This window comes from Aethalodelphis obliquidens, unplaced genomic scaffold (assembly GCF_003676395.1).
Source record: "Aethalodelphis obliquidens isolate GAN/ISIS:26980383/991018 unplaced genomic scaffold, ASM367639v1 scaffold46, whole genome shotgun sequence".
NCBI classification, from domain to species: domain Eukaryota; kingdom Metazoa; phylum Chordata; class Mammalia; order Artiodactyla; family Delphinidae; genus Aethalodelphis; species Aethalodelphis obliquidens.
In genome coordinates, this window is record NW_020837990.1 from 10723583 (window position 1) to 10745265 (window position 21683).

The 21683-nt window shown below is 51.9% G+C and overlaps 1 protein-coding gene across 12 annotated transcripts in view; it reads right to left on the minus strand.

The window, feature by feature from the left end:
* Positions 1-67: 67 nt before the first annotated feature.
* Positions 68-21683, minus strand: part of NCAM1 (neural cell adhesion molecule 1) — a 317279-nt gene continuing 295663 nt past the window's right edge. For 2 of the 12 annotated variants that reach the window (XM_027082289.1, XM_027082287.1), the window contains 5 exons: positions 18386-18510; positions 14850-15027; positions 4894-5101; positions 3482-3598; positions 68-244 (listed from right to left, as the gene is read on the minus strand). In XM_027082289.1, the coding sequence (XP_026938090.1) occupies positions 124-244; positions 3482-3598; positions 4894-5101; positions 14850-15027; positions 18386-18510 (749 nt within the window). In that variant the 3' untranslated portion in view covers positions 68-123. The other 10 variants (XM_027082288.1, XM_027082285.1, XM_027082291.1 and 7 more) reach the window with 7 other exon arrangements.

Consider the following 21683-nt stretch of genomic DNA (forward strand, 5'->3'; position numbering starts at 1 on the left):
TGTGTGTGTGTGTGTGTGTGTGTGTGTGTGTGTGTGTGTGTGTGTGTATGAGATATTGGAGATGCTCTGGTGAAGCTGTTGTGTCACTTTTAATTTTGATCTTTGCTGGTGTCTCGTCACCCATCATGCTTTACTCTCGTTCTCCTTTGTTTGTGTGGCATCGTTGGGGACCGTCTTGACTTCGGCTGGCGCTGGCTTCGTTTCTGTCTCCTGGCACTCCGGCTTTGCTTCTACAGGACCCTTCCTGTGGAGAAACAGGAAAACAGCACTGAGACCACGGTCTGCAGTAACGCACCCTCTGGCCAGTTCCTCAAAGGGGGCTCCAGTTAGAGCACTGGTCTCCAAACTCAGCTGCACGTCAGGATCACCTGGAGTCTCTAAAAATCACTGATGCCTGGGCCGTGTCCCCAGAAATCCTGATTTAAGTGCTATGAATGTGGTGACTTTTAAAAGCACCCAAGTGGTTCTAACTTGCAGCCAAAGTAGAGAGCCACTGAATCAGCGGAAGGAGCCCTTCCGGCCCTAATCTGAGGCCAGGGGCTCCAGCTTTACCTGGGCTGGTGCAAGTGCAGCAGGTGCAGGCTTTTCCTCACGCTGCATGGCTGCAGCAGCCCAGCTTGGTATAAATCATGTATGTTGGGCTCCCTGGTACTGATCCCAGGGGGCCCTCTGCAAACCACCTGCGCTTGCCTGTCCTCACCCCCACCCCTCTGTGCTCTGCCTTTCCTGGTGAGGCCTCTATGGCTTGCCAGGGCAGGGTAAGAAAATGCTCTTTGTTACTGAGGCAGCTTTCCATGGGAGTCTGGTGAGAGGCCAGAGTGGGCTGCCGGGCTGCAGGGGAGCTGGGTGGGCGGGGCTGTCCTTTTATTTTCTGACAGATTCGGGGCTCCTGGGGAGGGTCCCCTTGCTGCTCTTGGGGGCAGCACCTCTGCTTATCTGGGGGCAGCCACAGGAGCCTCTATAAAAACCTCTGTCTGACTCAGTCCCAAGAGTGAGAATCTGGCTTAAGCACACACCAGAGCAGACTCAGACCCCAGCCCCAGCTGGTGCCCCTGCATTTTGGCCTCACACTGAAGAAACCTGTAAGCTGAAGGACCTGGCCTCGAACTTGGAAGACCCAGCAGTCATTCAGTGCTTGGGAGCTCTGCGTCTTCCCAGTCCCTCAAGGGCAGGAGAAGCAAGGGTGGGTGGGTAGGTGTGTCGGTTGGAGTGTGACAGGGCCTTCTAGACCACACAGATCCTCTCCCCACACGAGCCTCAGGGTCTGCCTCTTTACTTCCCGAATACCCGTGCCATTCTGGTGGGGACTCGGTCTTGCCCTGGATGACACGCTGTCTGTGGGTCCCAGTGTCGCCGATCAGGGCACCTTGACCTCCTTAGCTCACTTCCCAAGCTACGCTCATCAGTGGCCCGAATGCAAAGGCTCCTCCAGGGGCAACAGACGCCACTGCTAGGACGATAAGGATAAAACCTAATTAACGTGACCTAATTAGTCAGCAGGCGGCTGCCTGCCGGGCCTGCTGCCTGTCCCCACTCTCTGCCTCGGCCCAGCCCCTGGCTGACAGTCGCCTCCGAGAAGCTCTGGAGTAGGCTGAAGACACATCTAACAGGGAGGACACAGCACAAACGCACACCACCACCACGGGACACCACCCGACGACAATGGACAGAGAGAGGCCGTACTCGGTCTTGGCTGGTGCAGGAGGAACAGAGCCGTCGGCAGTGGAAGGAGCAAGCTCAGGGGCTTGTCCACTGGCCCCAGCGGCAGGAGCAGGAGAGCCCAGGGCTGCAAAAACATCCTTTGCAAGGTCAATATCTGGGGTCTTGAAGTTCCCTTCGTCCATTTTAAAGTCCTCGCCCTGGGCAGGGTTTGTGGTGCTGATGGAGGCCGCCTCGCTCTTCGGGCTGGCGAGGGCCCTGGCTGCCTCGGCTGGGCTCTTCGCGGCGCCGGGCTGGGTGGGCTCAGGGTCCGGACCTTTGGTGCCGGGAGCCTCCTGCTTGGCCTGGGGGACTTCTGGGGTGGGGGTCGTCGGTGCCACTGCTAGGGGACCGGCTGCCCCGGCCGGGGAGGGGACCGGCTTGCTGGCCGGAGGGGCCTTGGGGGCCTCGCCCGCACTGGCAGGGGCGCTGGGGCTGAGCACGCCCCCCTGGTTTGCCAGGACGCTAGAGGACAGGTTGCTGGCGGCGGGGGCTGAGGTCGGGGGGTCGCTCAGGTCAACGAGGGGGGCGACCTTGGGGGCTGAGGCTGGGGGCGGGGAGGTGGCGGCGACGCCGGGCCCCTTGGAAGGGGTGGCCTGGCCGGCGGGCACAGAGTTTGAATCAGGGGTGGCCGTGGCCACGGGGGCGATACTGGAGGTGAGGGTGGTGGTCTCACTGGTGGGGCTGTTCTGAGCAGTGGCAAAGGTTTCGGTGATAGTGTCAGAGTTAGCGGTGACGGTGGTGACAGAAGGCAGCATGTCCTCAACAGTGGCTGTGGTGTCAGCAGGCAGCCTGTGGGGAGGACAGGAAGTAGAAGAGATAGACGATGAAGCTGAGACGGACAGAGAAGCCGGGAAGGGCGGAGGCCAAGGCGGGGGCCGGGGGCTGGCATGCGGGGACGCACAGGCATGGACACAGGCCCACAGAGAGAGGAGGACGTCAGAGGAAGCACACGCCCAGGCGGGCAGAAGAGGACACAGGAGACAACAGAGAACTCGGCAGTCTAACAGGGCCTGTCACCTTCCTCCCTGCTGACTCCCCTCCCGATCTGCACGGGCTCCCTTCCCTGCAGCCCTGGCGGCCCTTTCGGACCCCTGCCTGCATCTCGACTCAGGGAGAGGCCAGCTGGAGCTCAGCGTCCACCACCGCAGGCGTCATACCTAGGTCCCTGGGGAACTGGGCCCACCTGCCCCTGAGACGAAGAGGCCTCCCCGTGGTCCCTCAGGGCTGTGGGTGGTCCAGCCAGAGATTTTGTGCTTCCATTAAACTCCATTTCCTTCAAACCCACAGGACCCACGATACCCCCGTGGTCATTACCATCACAGCTGGATGTGGCTCTGACTGGGGGTCCCCAAGGCTTCCGAGACCAGGAGAACCAGGGAGTTTTTACCAGGGCCCCAGCTTCCCTCGCCCTTTTAGGAAGAAGGCAGAAAACCCTAGAGTTCTTGGAAATCCTAAACAGAATCTGCTAAGCTCAGCCTCTCTCAATGAAGTTTTGTCTCCTTAAGCCATTTCCAGAATGTGTGTGTGAGCTGGGCACAGCGTCTAGGGATCCCATGTATGCACGGAGACTTTAAGGCACCCACAGCCACCCAGGTAGAATCAGGAATGCCTCCTCTCTAGGGAGAGAGTGGGGTCAGGCATTCCTGGCCCAGCACTCCAGAATTCTAGCCTGCCATGCTCGGCTGGGGAGCCGTGGGTGGGAAGCATGGAGCTGTGCGCAGGGAGATGTGGTGGCTGTGAGGCTGTGCCGAGGAGGTGGCAGCCCGCCCCGCCCACGTACTCGGGCTCCGTCAGCGGCGTGGTCTCGTTGGGCTCTGTGTGTTTCCCTCCGTCGTGGTTTGGGGTCCGTTCCTCCTCAGTTCGCACCTCCACGATGGGTTCCTTGGTCTCATCTTTCCTGTGGAGACAGCTCTGCTGGTTCCATCCCAGGGAGCTGGGGGATGCAGGGGGCTCCCAGGGAAGCCAGCTACGGCTCAGGCACCTGTGCCTCGCTCGAGGCTGGGGTGGGGGGGTGGTGGGATCCAGAACCAGAGTCAAGTGCGGCATCTCAGCCTCCGCTCTTGCTGGCCGTGTGACCTGCTCACTCATACCTCCGTTTCCTCACCTGGAGAATGGGGCAGATAACAGTCTCTACCTTGCCTAGACGTTACGAACATTAACTGAGATAATGGATATAAAGTGCTTAGCACAGTGCCTGGCACAGTCCAGTGCTCAAGTCATCTATATTTGTATACACGTAAGTATGTACGCATATGTGTATATGTATACGTAAGTACGAACACGGATAAGTGTATGATGTATATATAAGTATATGTGTACGTATATGTAAGTATGTATATGTGTAAGTATACGATGTATGTATATGCATGTGTATATGTATGTACATACATGTATAAGTATAGCTATACATATATGTAAGTATGTATACGTGTAAGTATATGATGTATGTATATGTATGTGTATACGTATAAGTATATATAAGTACATACATGTATAAGTATAGCTATACGTATATGTGAGTAAAACATGTGTACATGTGTGTGTGCATGTACATACATGTATAAGTACATGACGTATGTGTGTGTATATACAATGCCTGGCATGGGGTGGCGCTAACAACTGATTTCCTTGCTCCGTCCCTTCTCGCCTCGCTCCACCTCAGCCCCACCCAGTGACAGTCTGTGAAGGTTCCTGCTATTTGGCTCAGGATCTGTTTCTCCAGAGATGCTGGAGCACATCCTGCAGGAGGATGCTGGATCGTCCTCCAGGAGGACAGGTACTTTCATCTGCTTTGTTCACTGCTGTCCCCTAATGCCTGGGGATGGTGCCGTGCCTGTAGCGGCTGCACCATAAATATTTGTTGAATGATGGATGCATGAACGGCAGCAAGGCAAGTGTGTCTCTCAAATGCTGACCCCTCCATGGTAGCTCCCCTCCAGGCTTAGCTCTGACAATTCCCCTCATTTTGACCTATGGAGGGATTTCAAACGTCTATGCGATTCTAGATGTGGGGTTGGGTCCAGCTGTCTGCTTTTTAAACGGGTACCCCTGAAGACCATGCTTTGAGAGACAGTTCGCTAATGCTCTGCTCCCCTCGGGGTTTCCAATGGGGAAGCTAAGGTGGCTCCCTCGCTGGGCCCCAGGCCGGGGCAGAGTGTAGCGCTCCGCAGCAGCGGGCGGGTCTGCACTCACGAGAAGGCGGCTTTGCCCTCCTCCATGTCCTTGCCCTTGGCTCCAGGCCCGGCTTTTCCGCACAGGTTGACGGCGATGCACATGAGCAGGCCACACTTGTTCAGGAAGTAGCAGGTGACATCCACGGCCACCAGCAGCAGGACGAAGGTGACGACGAGGATGCCCACGATGGCGCCCGTGCTCAGGCCTGAGGTGGGGCTGCCGTTGGCTTGTGGGGGAGGGAGAGAGGGATGGTGCTGGTTAGTACACTGAGATGCAGACCTGGACCTGCTGAGCAACAGCCCTGGGGGTGGGGTAGAGCCCACGGGACGGCTGTGGCATCTGTGTTCAGAGTGACACTTTCCCTGGGGCCTCTCTACCCCCAGGTGTTGAGACAACAGCGTCTCTTTCTTCAAGAGGGAGGGATGGCAGCCTCCTCTCATAGACCAGGGGACAAGGGCACAAGGCACCCACACGTCAGGAGGAGACTGGGCAATGTGTCTCCATCCCTGCTCTCAACCCACACTCAGTTGGTCTCCCCATGAGCCCTGGGAGCTGCCAGGGACAGGGTCCCAGATGGGGCGACAGAGGGTTCCCAGGGCTTCCTTTGGGCTTGTGGTGACGTCAGACACACCAAGACGCCCCGTGAACCTCCGCGCTTCCTTCCCCCTCTTTAGGAGCCGCTCCAGAGGATCCTGACTTTGGACCATCCTTCTTCATTGCACCAGGGAGACGAATGAAGCCACTTACTCTGGAGATAAGGGGGCCTCGCTAGGCCCAGAGGGCAAGGCGGAAGGTCTGGGAATACTCACCATCTGGGAGCCAGGCACGCTTGGATCAGATTTCAAGAAACCCAGCCGACTCACCCAGAGATGACCCACGCACGACAGGCTCACTCACACAGGACGCGTGCCTACCACAGACGGACACACATTCTCACCTTTGAGCAGCGCCCGGCATCCCCGCTCCAGCTGGACTCACTGGAATGACTCAACCTCTGTGTCTTACTCCCTGGTGTCCATCTAGAATCCCCTGGGGGCCCTGGGCTATTGATGGTATCACAGAAGGACCCCAGGCTCGGCTCCATAGGGCCCCCTCGTGATTGGTGCTAGGTGCCTGCGGTGGACCCCTGCCCGCTTGGTGATTCCCACCAGCATCTGGGAGGCGGAAGGCTGTGCTGGGGGAAGCAAGGACCCATGCAGAGCTCTGTGGAAGCCAGTGTGGAAAACATGACCCCAGGCTGAAAAGTGGGTACCCTGCTTCATTTTTCTTCTGGGGGGACAGGGTTCCAGAGGGGCAGCCCCATCGTACCACCAGACCTTGTCTGAAGCTTCCTGTGTCCTCTGGACCCACTTGGGTCACCCAGGCGTGTTGACTGGAGGCAGGAACTGTGGCCAACACAACCTGGGTCTCACAGGGCCTTTGCTGAATCTGGGCCAGGCCCAGGGGCCTCTGGCCACATCACGTGCCAAATAATGGAAAGAACAGGTAACCCAAGGTGACAGAGATGGGCCACACACTCTGTCTCCATGTGGTTTGTGCTCCTGGGAGGCCCTCTGTGTGTCCCAGGGGCCCTGCTCAGGCATGGCGGGGCTCCTTCAACTGCTGTCCTATTCTGATGGCCCTTATTTCTAACTTCAATTCAGTGTATAGGCACTGGCCAGCACATAAGAGACGACCACTCACAACCTAATTCCTGGCACCCAGGGCTCAGCTGGGCCTGCGCTGGAGGAACCTCCTAGGATCTTGAATATTTTTGCCTCCTTGGGACCTTGCTCTTGCTTCCCAGCCCCTCCTCAGGCTCCCCCACTGGTCCCTTTCAACCCACACTGAAGACACAGCCTGTTCCCCAGGAAGGCCCAAGTCTGGCAATGGGCTCCATGCTCAGAGGACCCAGCTCTGACCACTCTGTCTCCGGGCTTTGGCAGCAGGAAACTGGCCATGGGTCCCTGCGGTCAGCTAGAGCCGGTCTTCTCCCCAGTAGCACACCGTCCACTCTGCTCCCCCGTGGCGCTCACACATCCACACACAAAAGCAAAGAAAGCCACGCAGGCCTTCTTGGTCAGAATACCACAGCTGCTTCCCTGAACAGGGAAGAAATACGGCCTTGGGCTTCCTCCCCATCCCACGACTCAGGGCTGGAGGCCACCTGACACCCATACCCAATAGTGTCTACTTCCTGCAGAAGGAGCCTAAGGTATTTTCGTGGGGAAAGAATGTCTGTATTTTTGGACTCAAAGGCACTAACACCATGTTCTGAGGTTTATACATAAATACGGTTTTAGGGAACTAGTCAGGTCTCTAAGGAAGAAAAACAAACCACTGCAAAGCTGCTCGGTGTGGGAGAAACAGCCGTTATCCACCTGTGCTCTGGGCTCAGCAGATCCATCAGAGGGCTGCACTGCTCTGAAGGCCAAGGCCAACACCTCCAAGGGCCAGGAGGGCAACGAGACTGATATAAAACAGAAGGTAGGGCAATGGTCTTCTCTCACACTTGATATAAAATTCAAATTCTTTCCCTTGGTCTAAAAGGTGTTACACGTGCTGTGGACTCTCCCACTCCTCTGACCATCATAACTCAGGGCACTGAGCCCTGCCTCCAATCCCTGTGCTCTAGCCGGGAGCAGCTCCATTCTATCTGCTCACCACGCCCAGCCCGTTCCTGTCATAGTGCCTGGAACCCTCCAGCCCCGGCACCCTGTGGTGGCTCTTTGCTTTCTTGCAGGTTCAGCTCAAATGTCACCTTCTTGCAGAGGTTCCCCCCTCCCCTGCCCTGATCTCTTATCTACTCAGGCACCTCTACCCAGTACCTACCACATTACCCTGTTTTATGCTCCTCTTACCACTATCTGTCATTTTCTGTTCATTGACATGCTTTTATCTGGCTGCCCCACCCTCTAGAATATCCTGGCAGGTACCCTGTCTCTTGTCTCCCCAGCATCTAGGACAACCCAACTTATAAGAAATGTTCAAAGAATATTTGTTGAACAAAGGAACAGTGTTTAGCCTTGGAGATGAGAACACTGTCTCCAAATATTTAAAGGTGTGTCATGAGAAGGAAGCAGTCTTATTCAGTGTCCCTAGTGGATGGCAACTATGGGGGTAGGAGGCAAACTTGAGCTCACATGAGACAGAACTAACACACAAGGGCTATTTAAGTGTGGCGTGAGCTGCCTTGGAAGAGCTCCCTGTTGCCAGCGGCATTCAAGAAGAGGCTGGAAAATCCCTTGGCCGGGATACCATAATGCTCTGGCTGAGGTTCCTGCACTGGGCAGAGCCTAGGATAGAGGATGTCTTCAGGTCCTCTTCAACTCTAAGGGCCTGTCATTGCATGTTAGATGTCCTGCAGTCCCCAGCACAGGATACAGATTCCCTAATGTCCATGTCCTCCACAGTGTGTACCGAGCAGGACTTTTTCCTGCAAGACAATTGGTAGGTCCCATCTTTATTCATTGATTCTTATGATTTTATCTTTAGTTGAAAAATAAATACCTTTCAGCATAATGTTTCTCCACCTGCAGCAGAATTCCTGGGGTGCTTTGTTAAGAATTCAGATTCTGGGGTTCCCCCATTCTACCAAGTCAGAATCTCTGGGGCTGAGGCTCAGGATTTGATGGAGCTCCCCAGCGATTCTCATGCACCCCAGACTTTGAGGACCACTGTTTCTAAGTTTTCTGCCTGCATTACAATGAATAACAGCTGTTCCTATGACTCCCCACCCAAGGATGAGCTGTGCAGTCTTACCTGGTGGCCCTGACCTAACTGATGTACTTGATGGATGGAGAGAAAAAAGACTTATCCCCAAGGGGCCACCCAGTTCACCATTAAGAGTCTAGACTTCCAGAGGAAGTGAGGTACCCCTCAAGCTGGAGGAAGGATGTGTGGAGCCTTTACAAAAAACTGTAAATAAAGGAAACACAGAATGCAAATGAAAGGGTACCCAAGTCAAGCCAACATTCATTACCTCTTGGTCGCTACGACAGAATTGCTTAGTCCAGGAAACTAGAAGGACAAAGGTTATCTCCTGCATCCTGCTTAACATTTGACAAAAGGAAAAGAAAACAACTTTGGGGTCTATCTTTGCATGACCTTCCCCTGACCTCTCCTGGCTACCCCATCTGCACACCTGCATACATAGAGTGCTTCTGGGGAGCAGTTCTTCCACAACCTCTGCGCTTAGAGCTGCGCTGAACGGTAGGGCTATGGAGCTGGGGCTGCACATCTCTGTGGTTCCTGGTCTGGGAGGTGTCGGCACTGAACACCTGGCTTGCCCAAGACTGAGACCTACAAGTGCCTATGCTCATAAATGCCTCAAAATGGGAAGACATCTCCCACCTTGCAGTTGAGGGGGCCCGAGTCACTGTGTCACGGGACATCAGTGCAGAAGTGCCCCCTCCCGCCTCCGCCTCTCGGAACAATTAAGCTGAGGTTCACTCGTCTGCTTGTTCCTTCCTGGAATCTGCTGAATAGATGGCTGGTCTTGGGGCTTTCAGGAGGCATCCAACTAAGTGTGATTATAAACAGAATAGGGCTTGCCAATGAGACCTTTCTCTTAGATTCTCTCTGTCACCACGTCACTCTGTGAAGCCTCGGATATGAAGTCGTTAAGGGAGCCGTGCAATCGCGAGAACTTGCAACAGAGTTGTGGTTCCGGTGGCCGCCCCTGAGCCCAAGGTGACCACCTTCTGGCTCCGCAAAGGCACTTTCCCCTCGCCCTGTCTGCTGGGGAAAGTCCAAGGAGGCAGTGACCCACAGCAGCTCTTAGGAGAGCTGAGAAAACTGCATCACTCCTCATGAGGAAGGGAAAGTGATTCCTTTGACTAGAACTCCACTCAGCAAGCTACGAGTTTGGGGTCCAATTTAAAGGGCTCTCTGGGGCAATCAAAGTAATCCAGGTACCTGTGAGGTGGAGGCAAAGGGATTTTGGCACTTTGTAGGATACACAACTATCAAATAAAATCCAAACACGCTGGTGAGTTCACATGAACTGTTATTTCCTTTAATAATGCAAAGGTGTAAACTTCATCAAGGCCTCGCTGATTATCTACACAACAATGTTAGCATTCTTATTAGTAGAAAAACGTGATCCAAACCTGCCGTATAAATATTGCAAAACACGAGCAGAGAAGCCCTGTGGCGTGTGGAGATCGGGCAGCACTGAGACAGGGCGCGGGGGCAGGGCGGCTGAGCGGGGCAGCGAGCGTTCCCTCCTTCAGGGCCTGTCTCAGGGGCTCCCGGCGGGGCTGAGGGCTGCAGCCACCATGAGGGTGGCTCAGTGTCCGGTGGGGGCGGGCGTGCCTGAACGCTATCTCCCGAAAGGGCGTCCCTTACAAACCACGGGCCTATCCGAATGGGGCCAATGCAATGACCCCAACATTGCTTCAGCTGAGGCCTGCCTGGCCCAGAATGAGCTGAGGGGACAGGGTCATGGATGTCAGGCCTCCCCACACTTTGGGCCAGATCTTCAGAAACACAGACATAGGCCCTTGCCTATGGGACTGGGACCAGGGTGGGGCAGACCTCTGAGATGGGCCCTCCTGGATGAATATGCAACTTCTGCCGAAGATGATACCAAGAGCCTGCCGGGAGTCAGGGGACAGTGATGGGCGACCTGCGTGAGGACCATGTCTCCCTCCTGTGCCTTCCTAATGGCCCTGGGATTCTACGCCGGGCCCGGAGGCACCATGGGCCTCTCCTTGATACTCTGCCTTGTGCCTAAGAACCGTGTCTGCTCCCGCTGCCATGGTGGGACGGGAGATCGGGGAGCCCGGGGGAGAGGTTCACGGTGGGGCTGGAGGCCAGCGGGGCCAGGGCGAGAGGCGCTGCCTGGCTGAGCCGTTGGGTGGCCTGTGGCCGCCGGTGTGTGTACCTGACCCTCTAAACTACCAGCGCTGGGGACACGGGCCTGCGCCCACTGCCACGGGCAGCTCTGCCCCGCAGACCACAGGATCACTTGGATTCCCAAAGAGAAAGGCTCGTCGTTGGACATTAAAAAATGACAACAGAACCGAGAAGTAAAGAAACCAAAATGAACAAAAATCAAACTTCTGTGGAGATGCTCAGAGATGAGATATGTGGAATGATATGTGACCACAACGGAGGGGGGAGTTTTTATTCAGGAAAAGGTACCCCTGAGCTCGACACGGACGCCACTGAGCAGGATTCACTCGAGTCTCTACGGGGAACTTTAACAAACACACCTCACCTCCTCTCCTGGGCATGGCGGGGGCTACCCCCAACAGCAGAGGGGCAGCTGGCTTCCACCAGAATTTTCAAAATGTCATTGAAACCACTGACCGACAGGGGGTCGGGGCACTCGGGCAGTATGACAGGCTGGCTGGGTTCCAATTTATGGGCACTCTGGGCTGGCCCTGCCTCGCGCTCTACTGAGCATGTGTGGGGAGGGGGCGCGACTCGCGCCAGGCTCACAGTGGATGCTTCCAACCTGGGGGACTGATGCTTATGCGATAATGTGGGTCACAGTTGGGTCACACCCGCCAAGACACGAGGTCTGTGGCTGACCTGTAGCCATGCAGCAGGTATCACCCTGACTGGGAGACACGCACCTTCCAGAGCCCATAGGTGCCGGGCATGTCCTAGGTTGGCCCTGTTCACAGAGCCAGCATCAGGTGCTGGTTATACTACCAGGACCAAAGCGCCTCCCAGGATGTTGGATCAGCCCCAGAAAATACTCAACAAATCCGAGTTCTTCCGCTGCATGGGCAACAGGGCGACTTACTTTGCCCATCATGCCAGCAAAATGCTCCGGTGAATCGCAGCGGGCTTACCAGGGGCACTTAAATGCAAGCGAAGCCAACTACTTATTGAAGGGCAGCAGAGGAGCACAGGGTTACAATGGGGACACGGGGTGATTTTAACAATCTGATGCAAGCTTTAGAGAGTACTTAGAAATCCTTCTCTGCTACATTTTCAGGTAAGAACCAGAGATGCAACCAGTAGCAGATGTGCAGAAGCTTTTCTGTAAGCCTAATGTAATGGTTTTTTGTTGTTGTTCTTTTAATATATATATATATATAGAGAGAGAGAGGGTGTAAAGAGAAGAGCTCCCAAACGTTTTATACTGCTATGAAAAAGGGGGCAAACTCCTTATGAAGTGGCACAAAAGTATCTGTGAAGGGTAATAAGTGTGGAGGTCCAGCTTTTTCCAATTGCCAAACCTTCCTCTTGCACAGACAGCTTGGTGGTGTGGCCATGGCAGTCCTGACAGATCCTTCCAAAGGGGGCACTGATCATTCTCATAGGAACCGGGCTCTTAGGCAAATTTAGTTTTTTGGCATTCAAGTTCCTAACAGAGCAAGAGAAGAGTCACTGCAGAGAAAAGCAATGAGACAAAGGTAGAGGACGTGGTGGAGCCTCCCAAGGTCGCTGCAGGTGCCAAGCAATGGGTCCCCAGAGAGAATGTGGTTGTTTAAAAACAAATGTGGCAGTGGGGATGTCCCAGTGACGTCCAAGGTGATATGTGTGACGACAGACACAGGAAAGGGAGGGGGAAGGAGGAAAGAGAAGGAAGAGACAGAAACAGAGAAAAAAAATAGATAAAAAGAAAAAAAAATAGGTCAAATATAGAAAATGCAAGAATCAAAGGTTAATTCAACTTTGTAAATTAAACTGACAAAGGTTAGAGAAGAGTTCAGTGCCATATTATCACCATAAGGCCAGTTCCTAAGCTCAGCAAGGCCAGAAGCAGCACAGCGGGGTGAATTCAGGGGTTAGGGGTCAGCGAGCAAATGAAATTAAAGTGAGAGAACAGAAGCCTCCACAGGCAAATACAAGAGTCTGATTAGGAAAGTGTTACCTTTGATCAGGGGAGGTCTCTAAGGTGCAGTCAGGAGTCTCCCCACAGCCTTCTATAGCCTCTAGAGCTTTTTACACATTGGGGTAGAGATGCATCTGATCACTGCAGTATGTGCAGCAAACTGTATGCAAGGATGGGGGCCACCTTTTCGGCAATAAATCGGACTCTTCTTCCTGTTGTACCATCCCCCCACCCACAGTGCTCTTAAAGAGAATCTAGTTCTGCACCTCTCACCTCCACCACCCACTGACCAGAGAATTTCACCGTGAACGTACATCTCGTAATTCAGAGGTTTTATTCGCAGGTCCCAGAGAAGTCCAGCCAAGCAACCTCCTTCTAAAACCTACGCAGTAGAGCCCGAAGCCCTCGTGGGGAGGTGAGTAGCCCCTCCAACCCTCCCCTGTAACTGGGAGCCTGGGAGATTAGCCAGAAGGACGCTGACAACCCCGGTGGGCAGGACTCGGGGGACTGGTCTTCCCAGAATTTCTGTATCTGACACCCAGTGGCCCCAACTTCTCCAAGCTCAGAAGCTGATGCCGCCGGCAGTACCCAGCCTGGGAACGCAGCATGTTGGAATCACCACCTACGAGGTCTTACCCGGGGAAGCAGATGCCCGTAGAAATCTGTCTCACTGCAAAGGAATCCCTCAAGGCTTCTCACTCCCCCATCTCCTAAGTGCCCCATAAAAGCCGAGCAGATCTGAACACTCCCACCAGACTGTCAATTCCAGGGAAAAACTGACCCAAGAATGCAGAGAAAGAAGGGGCAGAGAATAGAAAGGGACACCTCTATTTGGACAGCCTACGAAGCAGTGAGGAGAACATCGTTTACAGTCACAACCAGATACCTTGGCTTCATCACTGACCACATGACCAGTGCCTGCAGAGAGACACCCACCCTAGCCTATGCTAAGGGGCCTCCCTGTCAGTGCAGAGGGGAGGACCATGGACACCTCTCATCTATGGCCGCCAACTCCCTGGGGGCCCACACACATCCATCAGATACACACACTCATGTGCAACCAACCATTGGGAAGCACACACTGATCTTACTTTGCTGCTGCTCGACCAACGCACTTCCACACACACAGCCCTGTGTCACAGTAGCCCATGTCCTTTCTGGCCTCTCTCCCTCTGGAAACAGCAATCGTGATCACTGAGCTGAGAGCTGGGGGCAAGCACTCTAGACAGGACAGGCATAATGGAGGCCAGATGAAGGCCACCGGGAGGTGGGAGCATCTTCCTACCATACTTGGACACTGCAGAGCATTTACGGGGACCCCTCCACTGCATAATATGCAGCTGCATATTCTATGCCCACCTCTCCTGCCTGTGGTTGGCATACGGCTGCTCTGGAAAAGCAGAGAGGGGCGATGAAGATCTCTTTCTGCTCCGAGGAATTAGGTCATTGAGGAGACTGGCCATCAGAAGCGAGGCAGCTGGGCCAGAAAGCAGAACTCTCACTTTATTCCCACACTTGAGCTGGTCCTGGATCCCTAGAGACAGATCTGCATCTCCTGGGAGAGCTGCTCCCATCCCAGCCTCTAGCAGACTGGACCGCCTTTCATGGATGGGGGTTTCCAGCGTCTACTTTCTCCACTTGTTCTGTTTCAAGTGGCTCGGTTTAATCTTTGTTTCCATTGAGAGGCCCTTGGCAGGGAGGATTTTTAACTAACTAACTGGGCACCATATGTCCCTTCTCTTGGGGTTCCCACAGAGAAGAGATTTGGACCACAGCTGTGCAGGTAAGCAAGCATCAGAGAGAAAGTGCTTCAAAACAGTTACGTGGTCCTTGTATGAAATGGTAGATAGCAGATAAGGTCTCAAAAAAGGATCCTTCCTCAACCAGCATCCAAAGCTTGGCTGGAGCTGGGGTCTCTCCCATCTGAGGGGTCCCACGGACTGGCTTATCGTCAGTCCTCCAAGGCTGAATGACACAGGACCTTCACTCAGGAGGCCTGGCCAAGCCTTCCTGGGGGTCCAGGCCATCTCAACCTACTGCACAGCTAGGTACAAAGCAAAACTAAGCTTTGCATGGGCAACCGATCATGAGGATGGCTGTAAGCAAGCGAGTTGTCAGGGGCTGTTCAGGCACATTAGGAGGTGCGGCACTTGTGCGTTATTCCAAAGCGGGAAACTCACAGAAAGCAAAGCCGTCATACCTGGGATGGCTGTGGGCTGGGCCGAGGTCCTGAACACAAAGTGAGCTGCTTTGGACTTTCCCTGCTGGTTCTCAGCCACCACATAGACCTCGTACTCGGCATTCCAGTCCAGGGACTTGAGCATGACGTGGTCACTGCCAGATGGGAGCCTGATCTCTGGTTTCCATTCGGAGGAGAGCTTCTGGGAGAAACCGGCAAGGAAGATACAAGACACCAGAAAGCTTTAGGTGAAATACCTGCTAAGACCAGCTAACAGGAGGAACATAAGGGAGTCAGAAATAAAAACCAAAGATAGGACATGGTCTTTACTCTTAACCAGCCTGAAAAACCCGAAGCTAAATGATCATGCAGGTCAGGAGGTCAACGTTGCCTGCCTGCAAATACAAACAGCGGCAGACCGCCAGTGTGGCATGGGGCCGACCCTTCAATGTCCCGTGCACCACCCTGAGAGCGTGCAGGGGCCCAAGCTACACTCCGGAATGCTGGCCCGTGGCCTAAGGATGACCTAGAAGAGTAATCCAACAACTGTGTTTCTTGGCCTGTTTCAGAATGTTGGTCACACTCAGGTGTGTGACTCACCTCCCTGACATGGGAACACTGCACAGGTTCCACTTTTATTAAAAATAAAAACTATCATTCATGGAGCACCCACTACGTGCCAGGCATTGGACTAAAGGCTTTCTGCACATTTTCTCCCTGCATCCCTACAACAAGCCTGCCAGTGCTTCTGCCTGGCCCTTACTAACGCTGATGACGGGGAAGGGAGGGAGAGGTCAGGTGACTTCCCCAAGCCACATGGGCAGTCGAGCTGTGGCCAAGAGCCTCTGGGTCCAAAGCCTTTCGTAGAAGGGAGCTCAACACACATCTACTGCACTGAACTGGATCGTCCTATTGCATGCAGTGTGACCTGCTCTCTGAGACTGGAGCTGGAGGTGTCACAGGTGTGAATTCTTCTGTCAGGTCCAAGGCTGAGGTGCCCAGAGTGCCTACAAGGTACACTCAGCTCAGCAGAGCACTGCCCAGGGCATAATTTCAGGCACGAAGCTGGAGTTATAGATGCCCCTCTTTTCTCAAATGTTCTTTCCAGTTCTATCCTACACGTTTGCCAGTGAGTTTGTTCTGGGTGGGAGCCGTCGACGCATGTCTACTGGATGATGGGCTGCTCCCCGGAAGAGCAGAACATGCTAGCAGTGTCACCTGGAAGGTGGTCTAGCCCATGGCTGAGGCTTCAGGAAGAGTTACATTATAGGAAAGCCAGCCGTCTTCCCAGAAAAATGCTTTGTACCAGCCAAAGGGATACCTTTAGGAATGGGATAGCACTCGTGTCATGGCCATGACCAGTGTGGGGAAATGCTGGAAGCGGGTGCTTATGTCCTCAGCGTCTAACTGGAAGCCAGGCTGTGGCTCTAAGTTGGCTCCCGAGCGTGTCAGCATGTGCCCCATTTTAATTTAAAATGAAGAAATTCAGCTGTTTTTGTCCTCTTTCTCTGAAAGGCTTCTTTCCTTGGCAAACATCATACAGAAGAGAGAGCCAGAATATAAAGCAAACATTACATTACGTAATACATATTAATAACGTATAATAATAGTAATGTTCAGCACATGTTAGGATTTGAGGTGGAAGGGAGAGGACAGTTACGGTTGTCGAAGTCTAACATATCGCAGTGCTTTGCCCCAGTTGTCTCTTCAAGGCAGGCCTGCCTGGCACAGCTGGGACGGCTCTTCTGGAACACTGACACCTGATGTGGCCTCATGAGGGAGATATTTCCAGCCCCAGCCTGCATCATAGCAGTGATTATCACAGTTACCACGTACAGAGTTTTCCAAGTGTCAGGCACATTTCAGGTTCTTTGCTTACGTTATAACTAATCTTTACAACAGCTTGATAAGCTCTCTCCATTTTATTGATGGAGAAATGGAGATTATGGAAGACTGGGTGACCTATTCAGGTCCCATGCCGCTAAATGGTAAAGCTGGAATCGGGTCCCATGTCTGTTGGGCCACATCAGCATAACAACACATAATAACATCCTCCCCCCACACTGCCCACTTCCAGTGGGCTCCATGGGACCACCTGCCCAGTCCCTGAATCCTACTCCACAGCAAGGAAACCACAGGGACCTCTCAGATGGTGGTGCCTCTGGGCTGGGCCTTAGGAAAGTCAACTGAGGCTCCTCCTCCAACAACAGGCTCGCGCCTGACTTCACAGTTAAGGAGGAGAGGGCTGAGTGGACTGACAGGCTGCCCAGCGGCTGAGAAGTGTGCCCGGGAGGGCTCTGTGCTGCGCGGACTCTCTGCAAACATAACCGGCTTAGGGCTCCCATGGTACTTCAAGCAGGGCTGATCAAAGGGCAGATAGGGAGTAGGTCAGACTTCCCGGGAAAAGCCTATTTTGGGGGCTATCTGAAGAAAGAAAACTCCTCTCAAGTTCATTATTTTCTACGGGCAAGAAATCCTAGCAAGAGGCTATTTCCAATGCTCAGATGCTGCCTCTAAACCTCTCAGCAATTGGCTGTGGAAGGCAATGGCCAAGGGTCATTCTAAAACCAGAAAAAACCAAAAAGCCACAATGGGGTGATTTTCAGTTTGGGGGTCGGGGATGAAAGGTGGACTGTCAGAAATCTTAGATGGGTGGTGGGCAAACCCAGAAGAAAAGGCTTATGGCCAGGCTCACTGGTAGCCGGACAGCAGGGTGACAACAGCTCAGGTGGGCTGCACGAGCACTGGGGGTAGGGTGAGGGAAGGAGCTGGTTTAGGACCTGAGGCAGCCCAGGCCGGGGGCTAAGGACCCCGTCTCTTCAGGCACACAGACCTGGATTCAAACCCTGGCTTCCTGGCTGTATGAGTCATGCAGTCACTGACTGCATAAGCCTCACTTACTTCCTCTGTAAAGTGGGGATAATCATTAAGACCAACTTCGTAGGGTTCTTGGGGAGAAGAAAATGCATGCGATCATGGGCCTGCACGCCTGGCCTATGATACACGCTTTATCCAAGTGTGATTATCAGATATCAGTATGTTATTTGCAAAAAGTACTGGGTGATGGCAAGATAACTTCGTAGAAAAATTTAGGAAGCAGAAAAATCAATCGTGGTATGGATTTGTCATCACCAAAATCATTTTAGAGGTTTTTAAAATGGTCTCAGTGTGTTTATCCATGCTATACGTAGCACAGAGGACCATATTCAATATCCTATGATAAACCATAATGGAAAAGAGTATTAGAAAAAGAATGTATATATACGAATAATGAAGTCACTTTGCTGTACAGAAGTAATTAACACAACGCTGTAAATCAACTGCATTTCAATTAAAAAATATAAAATAGGGGACTGAAAAAAAAAAATGGTCTCAGCGTAGACATGACCTAAAGGCTGCAAGTCAATCTTGGAATGTAAAACCCTAACCCGGACCCAGGAGCCACCTGCCAGGCACAAAGGCCGCCCCCGCCCCCCTGGGCTTTGCACGCTGCTGTGCCAAGAAGGCAGGTGTCAGGGTTGCGGGGTGGTGTGACGCCCGGGAAGGAGGCCACTCACCGCTCGGTACTTGACCAGGTAGTGTCGGATCGGGGAGCCGCCGTCATCCTGCTTGATCAGGTTCACCTTAATAGAGTTTCCATCCTCTCCCATCTGCCCTTCGAGCTTAGGTGCACTGGGTTCCCCTGAAACAGCCACGTAATTCGCATGACATTTTCATCCACAAAATGAAAATCTGGTCCAACAGAATGGGAGGTAGTGATGGGCTGGGGCTGGCCTCTTGCTTTGTCAGCAATTCAAATGGTTAAAAAGCAATACATATAAAACTCTGAATTCCAGTTGGATGCCTCAGACTTAGCCCAAAGTGAGAATGCCTTTTGGGAATGTTCTGGGAAACCACCCTCCCTACTAGCATAGTTCTTTTACCATTTTAGAGAGAAGTGGGTTTTTTGTTGTTGTTTTGGTTTTTTTTCTGTCACGTGCCTGTATTTTCTTTTAGCTGCTCTTACAACTACAGATTTAACTTTTATGAACCTGGTACGTAAATATGGGAAAATGTAAGCATTTAAGGAGAAAACTTACACCCATCAAATAATTTTTCAAAACAGCCCATTTTTTTCCCCCTGGATATATGATTTCATCCCAGCGGTCTAATCCCTAACTGGGGTGGAATGATGCTGCATTCTTGTGACCATCTTTGTATGAATTAAATTTTATTACTTAGATTCATTAAAAAAAAATAACGAGTTTCCAGTTGTGATTAAGTAAAGCACGAGTGGCTGCAGGCAAGTTTCTTGTAAGTATCCGGCATTTGCGGCTCAACAGCCTGAGTGATAATCCTTGGTACCTTGTATTAATGGAACGATCATTAAAGTCTTTTTATTTGTGAGAAGAGAGAGAGGGAAATATGTCTTTAGCATTTCTCAGCAGAAAAAAGTCAACGTTTCTCTTTTCCTTGCAGTAGAACTCTGAATCCAAGGTCGAGAAGAAAGATGAGCTTGTATGTGACAAACTACCAGGGCTGGGATGGTTCTTCAGGAAGAGGGCGATTGACTTTAAGAGAAACTATTGCATTAGTATACGTTGAAAGCAATGAGATGAGAGAATGTCTGTTATAAAGAGTTAAAATGAAGATTTACAACACTTGGGAACCCTGTACTTCCTGTGGAAAGCATCTCTGTATCTATTTCACGACCTCAGACAGAAAATTTGGAGAGCCTATAAAAGAGTTACCTTCTGGGTGGGTGGTCCTCACTTGTTCTCTGGAAGACAGAATCACGGACATGGGATAGGAGAGCCAGGGGAGGCTTGTCACCAGGCTTTGGGCCTCATCACCCACAGTGTACCTTTGGTAATTTAATGAGAAGGCTGCTGGTAAGGTCAGTCCAGCCCGCTGTCCTCACTCAGCTACTCTGAGAACCTACAGTGGCAGAGTGTCCTACTTTTCCCTTTGAGACAAGGAGGAACCAGAGACAAAGCTAACGAGAGCCCTGCTACTCGGCCTGGGTCGGCAGCACGCACGCCACCTGGAAACTCAATTAACAGGATCGCGAGGCGATCTTGCTGCCCATGTACCAGTCATGGGGACACATAAAAGCAACAACAGGGAGGCTGTGTAATCTTAACATCTGAGGAATAAAGTATTTAGGAAAATTGGTGCTTATTATTTGTTTTCTTCAATCAGTAATTAAGGAAAAAGAAAAACAAAAAGATAAAAGGGCTTCAGGCGAAGACCTGTCCTGCTTTTATGCCACTATCTAGCCACCAGCACCAACTATTCAGTGGAAAGTACTTAGAGATTTGGTTTAGATAATGTCAAGGTGCGTACGCTTCTCAAATTCTTTGGACCCTTCTAAGTCTTAGATAATATTTCAATTATGTCTTATACCATTAGAGATATCCAGCGCCAAAAAGAAATTCAAAGTGGAGTATATTTTAGAGTAGGGAAGGAGGTCTGTGTAGATTCAACGATGCTGAACAATGGAATAGGAGATGCAGTAGAACTTTACAAATTCTACTCTCTTGCTCAGTTAGAGTGACCACCTCGTCCTGGTTAGCCTGTGACTTTCCAGGCATTAGCACTGCAAGTCCTTTACCATGGACAAACCCTTAGTCCCAGGTGAAACAGGATGTTGGTGACCCTGGACTGAATGAAGACTTACATTAATCATTATAACTTTCTGTATTCAGAATTGCAACACTGACTCTGGGATTAATGGTCTCTTTGCCTTCAGAAGGAGGAAGAAGGTGGCATCAGCGGTCCTTCCAACACGCCCACCAAGCAAGGACCTAGTCCTTCCCCCGAGGCCTCCTAGGAAGGGAAATAGAGATTATTCCCCTGGGGCTGCTCTGTCTGTACCTTCCTTACTATTTTCTCTCAGATTTGAGCCGTATGGCTCTCCAGGGCTGAATCAATACCGCAAAACATTGAACCCTGCTTTGGGGGGAGTGTCTGCTTAGAAGAGGGGCTTTCTCCAGTGTTGTGAAGCTCCCTTTAGAACTGGATGCTAAGGGTGCCACAGTGGAGCTCAGGGGGTCTAGTGCCTTGGCTAGGTCACTGCCTCAGTCTCCACATTTGCAAAATACCAGATGCTCCCGAGGGCGCCTCCTCACTCTGTTATCACCGTGACACTGTGACAGTCACTGTGCTAGGGTGAGCTATCGAGAACACCTTGGCTATTTTCATGATGCTGTAAAACACAGAACCCCAAATCTAGGATGTTCAGTCAATTTTAGGGAGATGCACCGCAAGATCAACAATTCCATATCACTTAGGCACAGAGATGCCCATTTTTTTCTACAATTTAAAAAAAAGTTATCTCCAAAAATTCCTGTCTTTGAAAAAAAGACCCCAAGAGTCTTCAAAGACATATGAAGAAAAATCTAGCCAAGGAAGCCCTGCAAAAACCAAGAGCCCCGATGAAGGTGCTGTCCTATTTTTGGATTTGTTTCAGAAAAAATATAGCGGGAATCACAGAGCAACCACTAAAAATTATACCACAGTTAGAACATAGTTCTAACATTTATAAAAGTTAGAACACTATAATTTGCCACCATTTTAGCTGAGTGACTACCACGTAACTCTGATGTGTATTGCTTTCTCATAGAATTTAGAGTATTTTATATCATATCATTTAGAGTGCTTTAAAGATAATTTATTCATCAAATGCACATTCAGTACATACTAAGTACCGGGTAGTCCATTAGGCTTTCGAGTTTCCAAGGTGATTAAGACAAGTTTTTGTTTGCCAAATGAAAAAACTTATTCAATTATTATTCAACTCTTTGCATGGTGGGGCCCTTGTACAGAAATCTAACTCTTCCTATGACAGTATTTCCAAAGGATGGTCCTATTCAA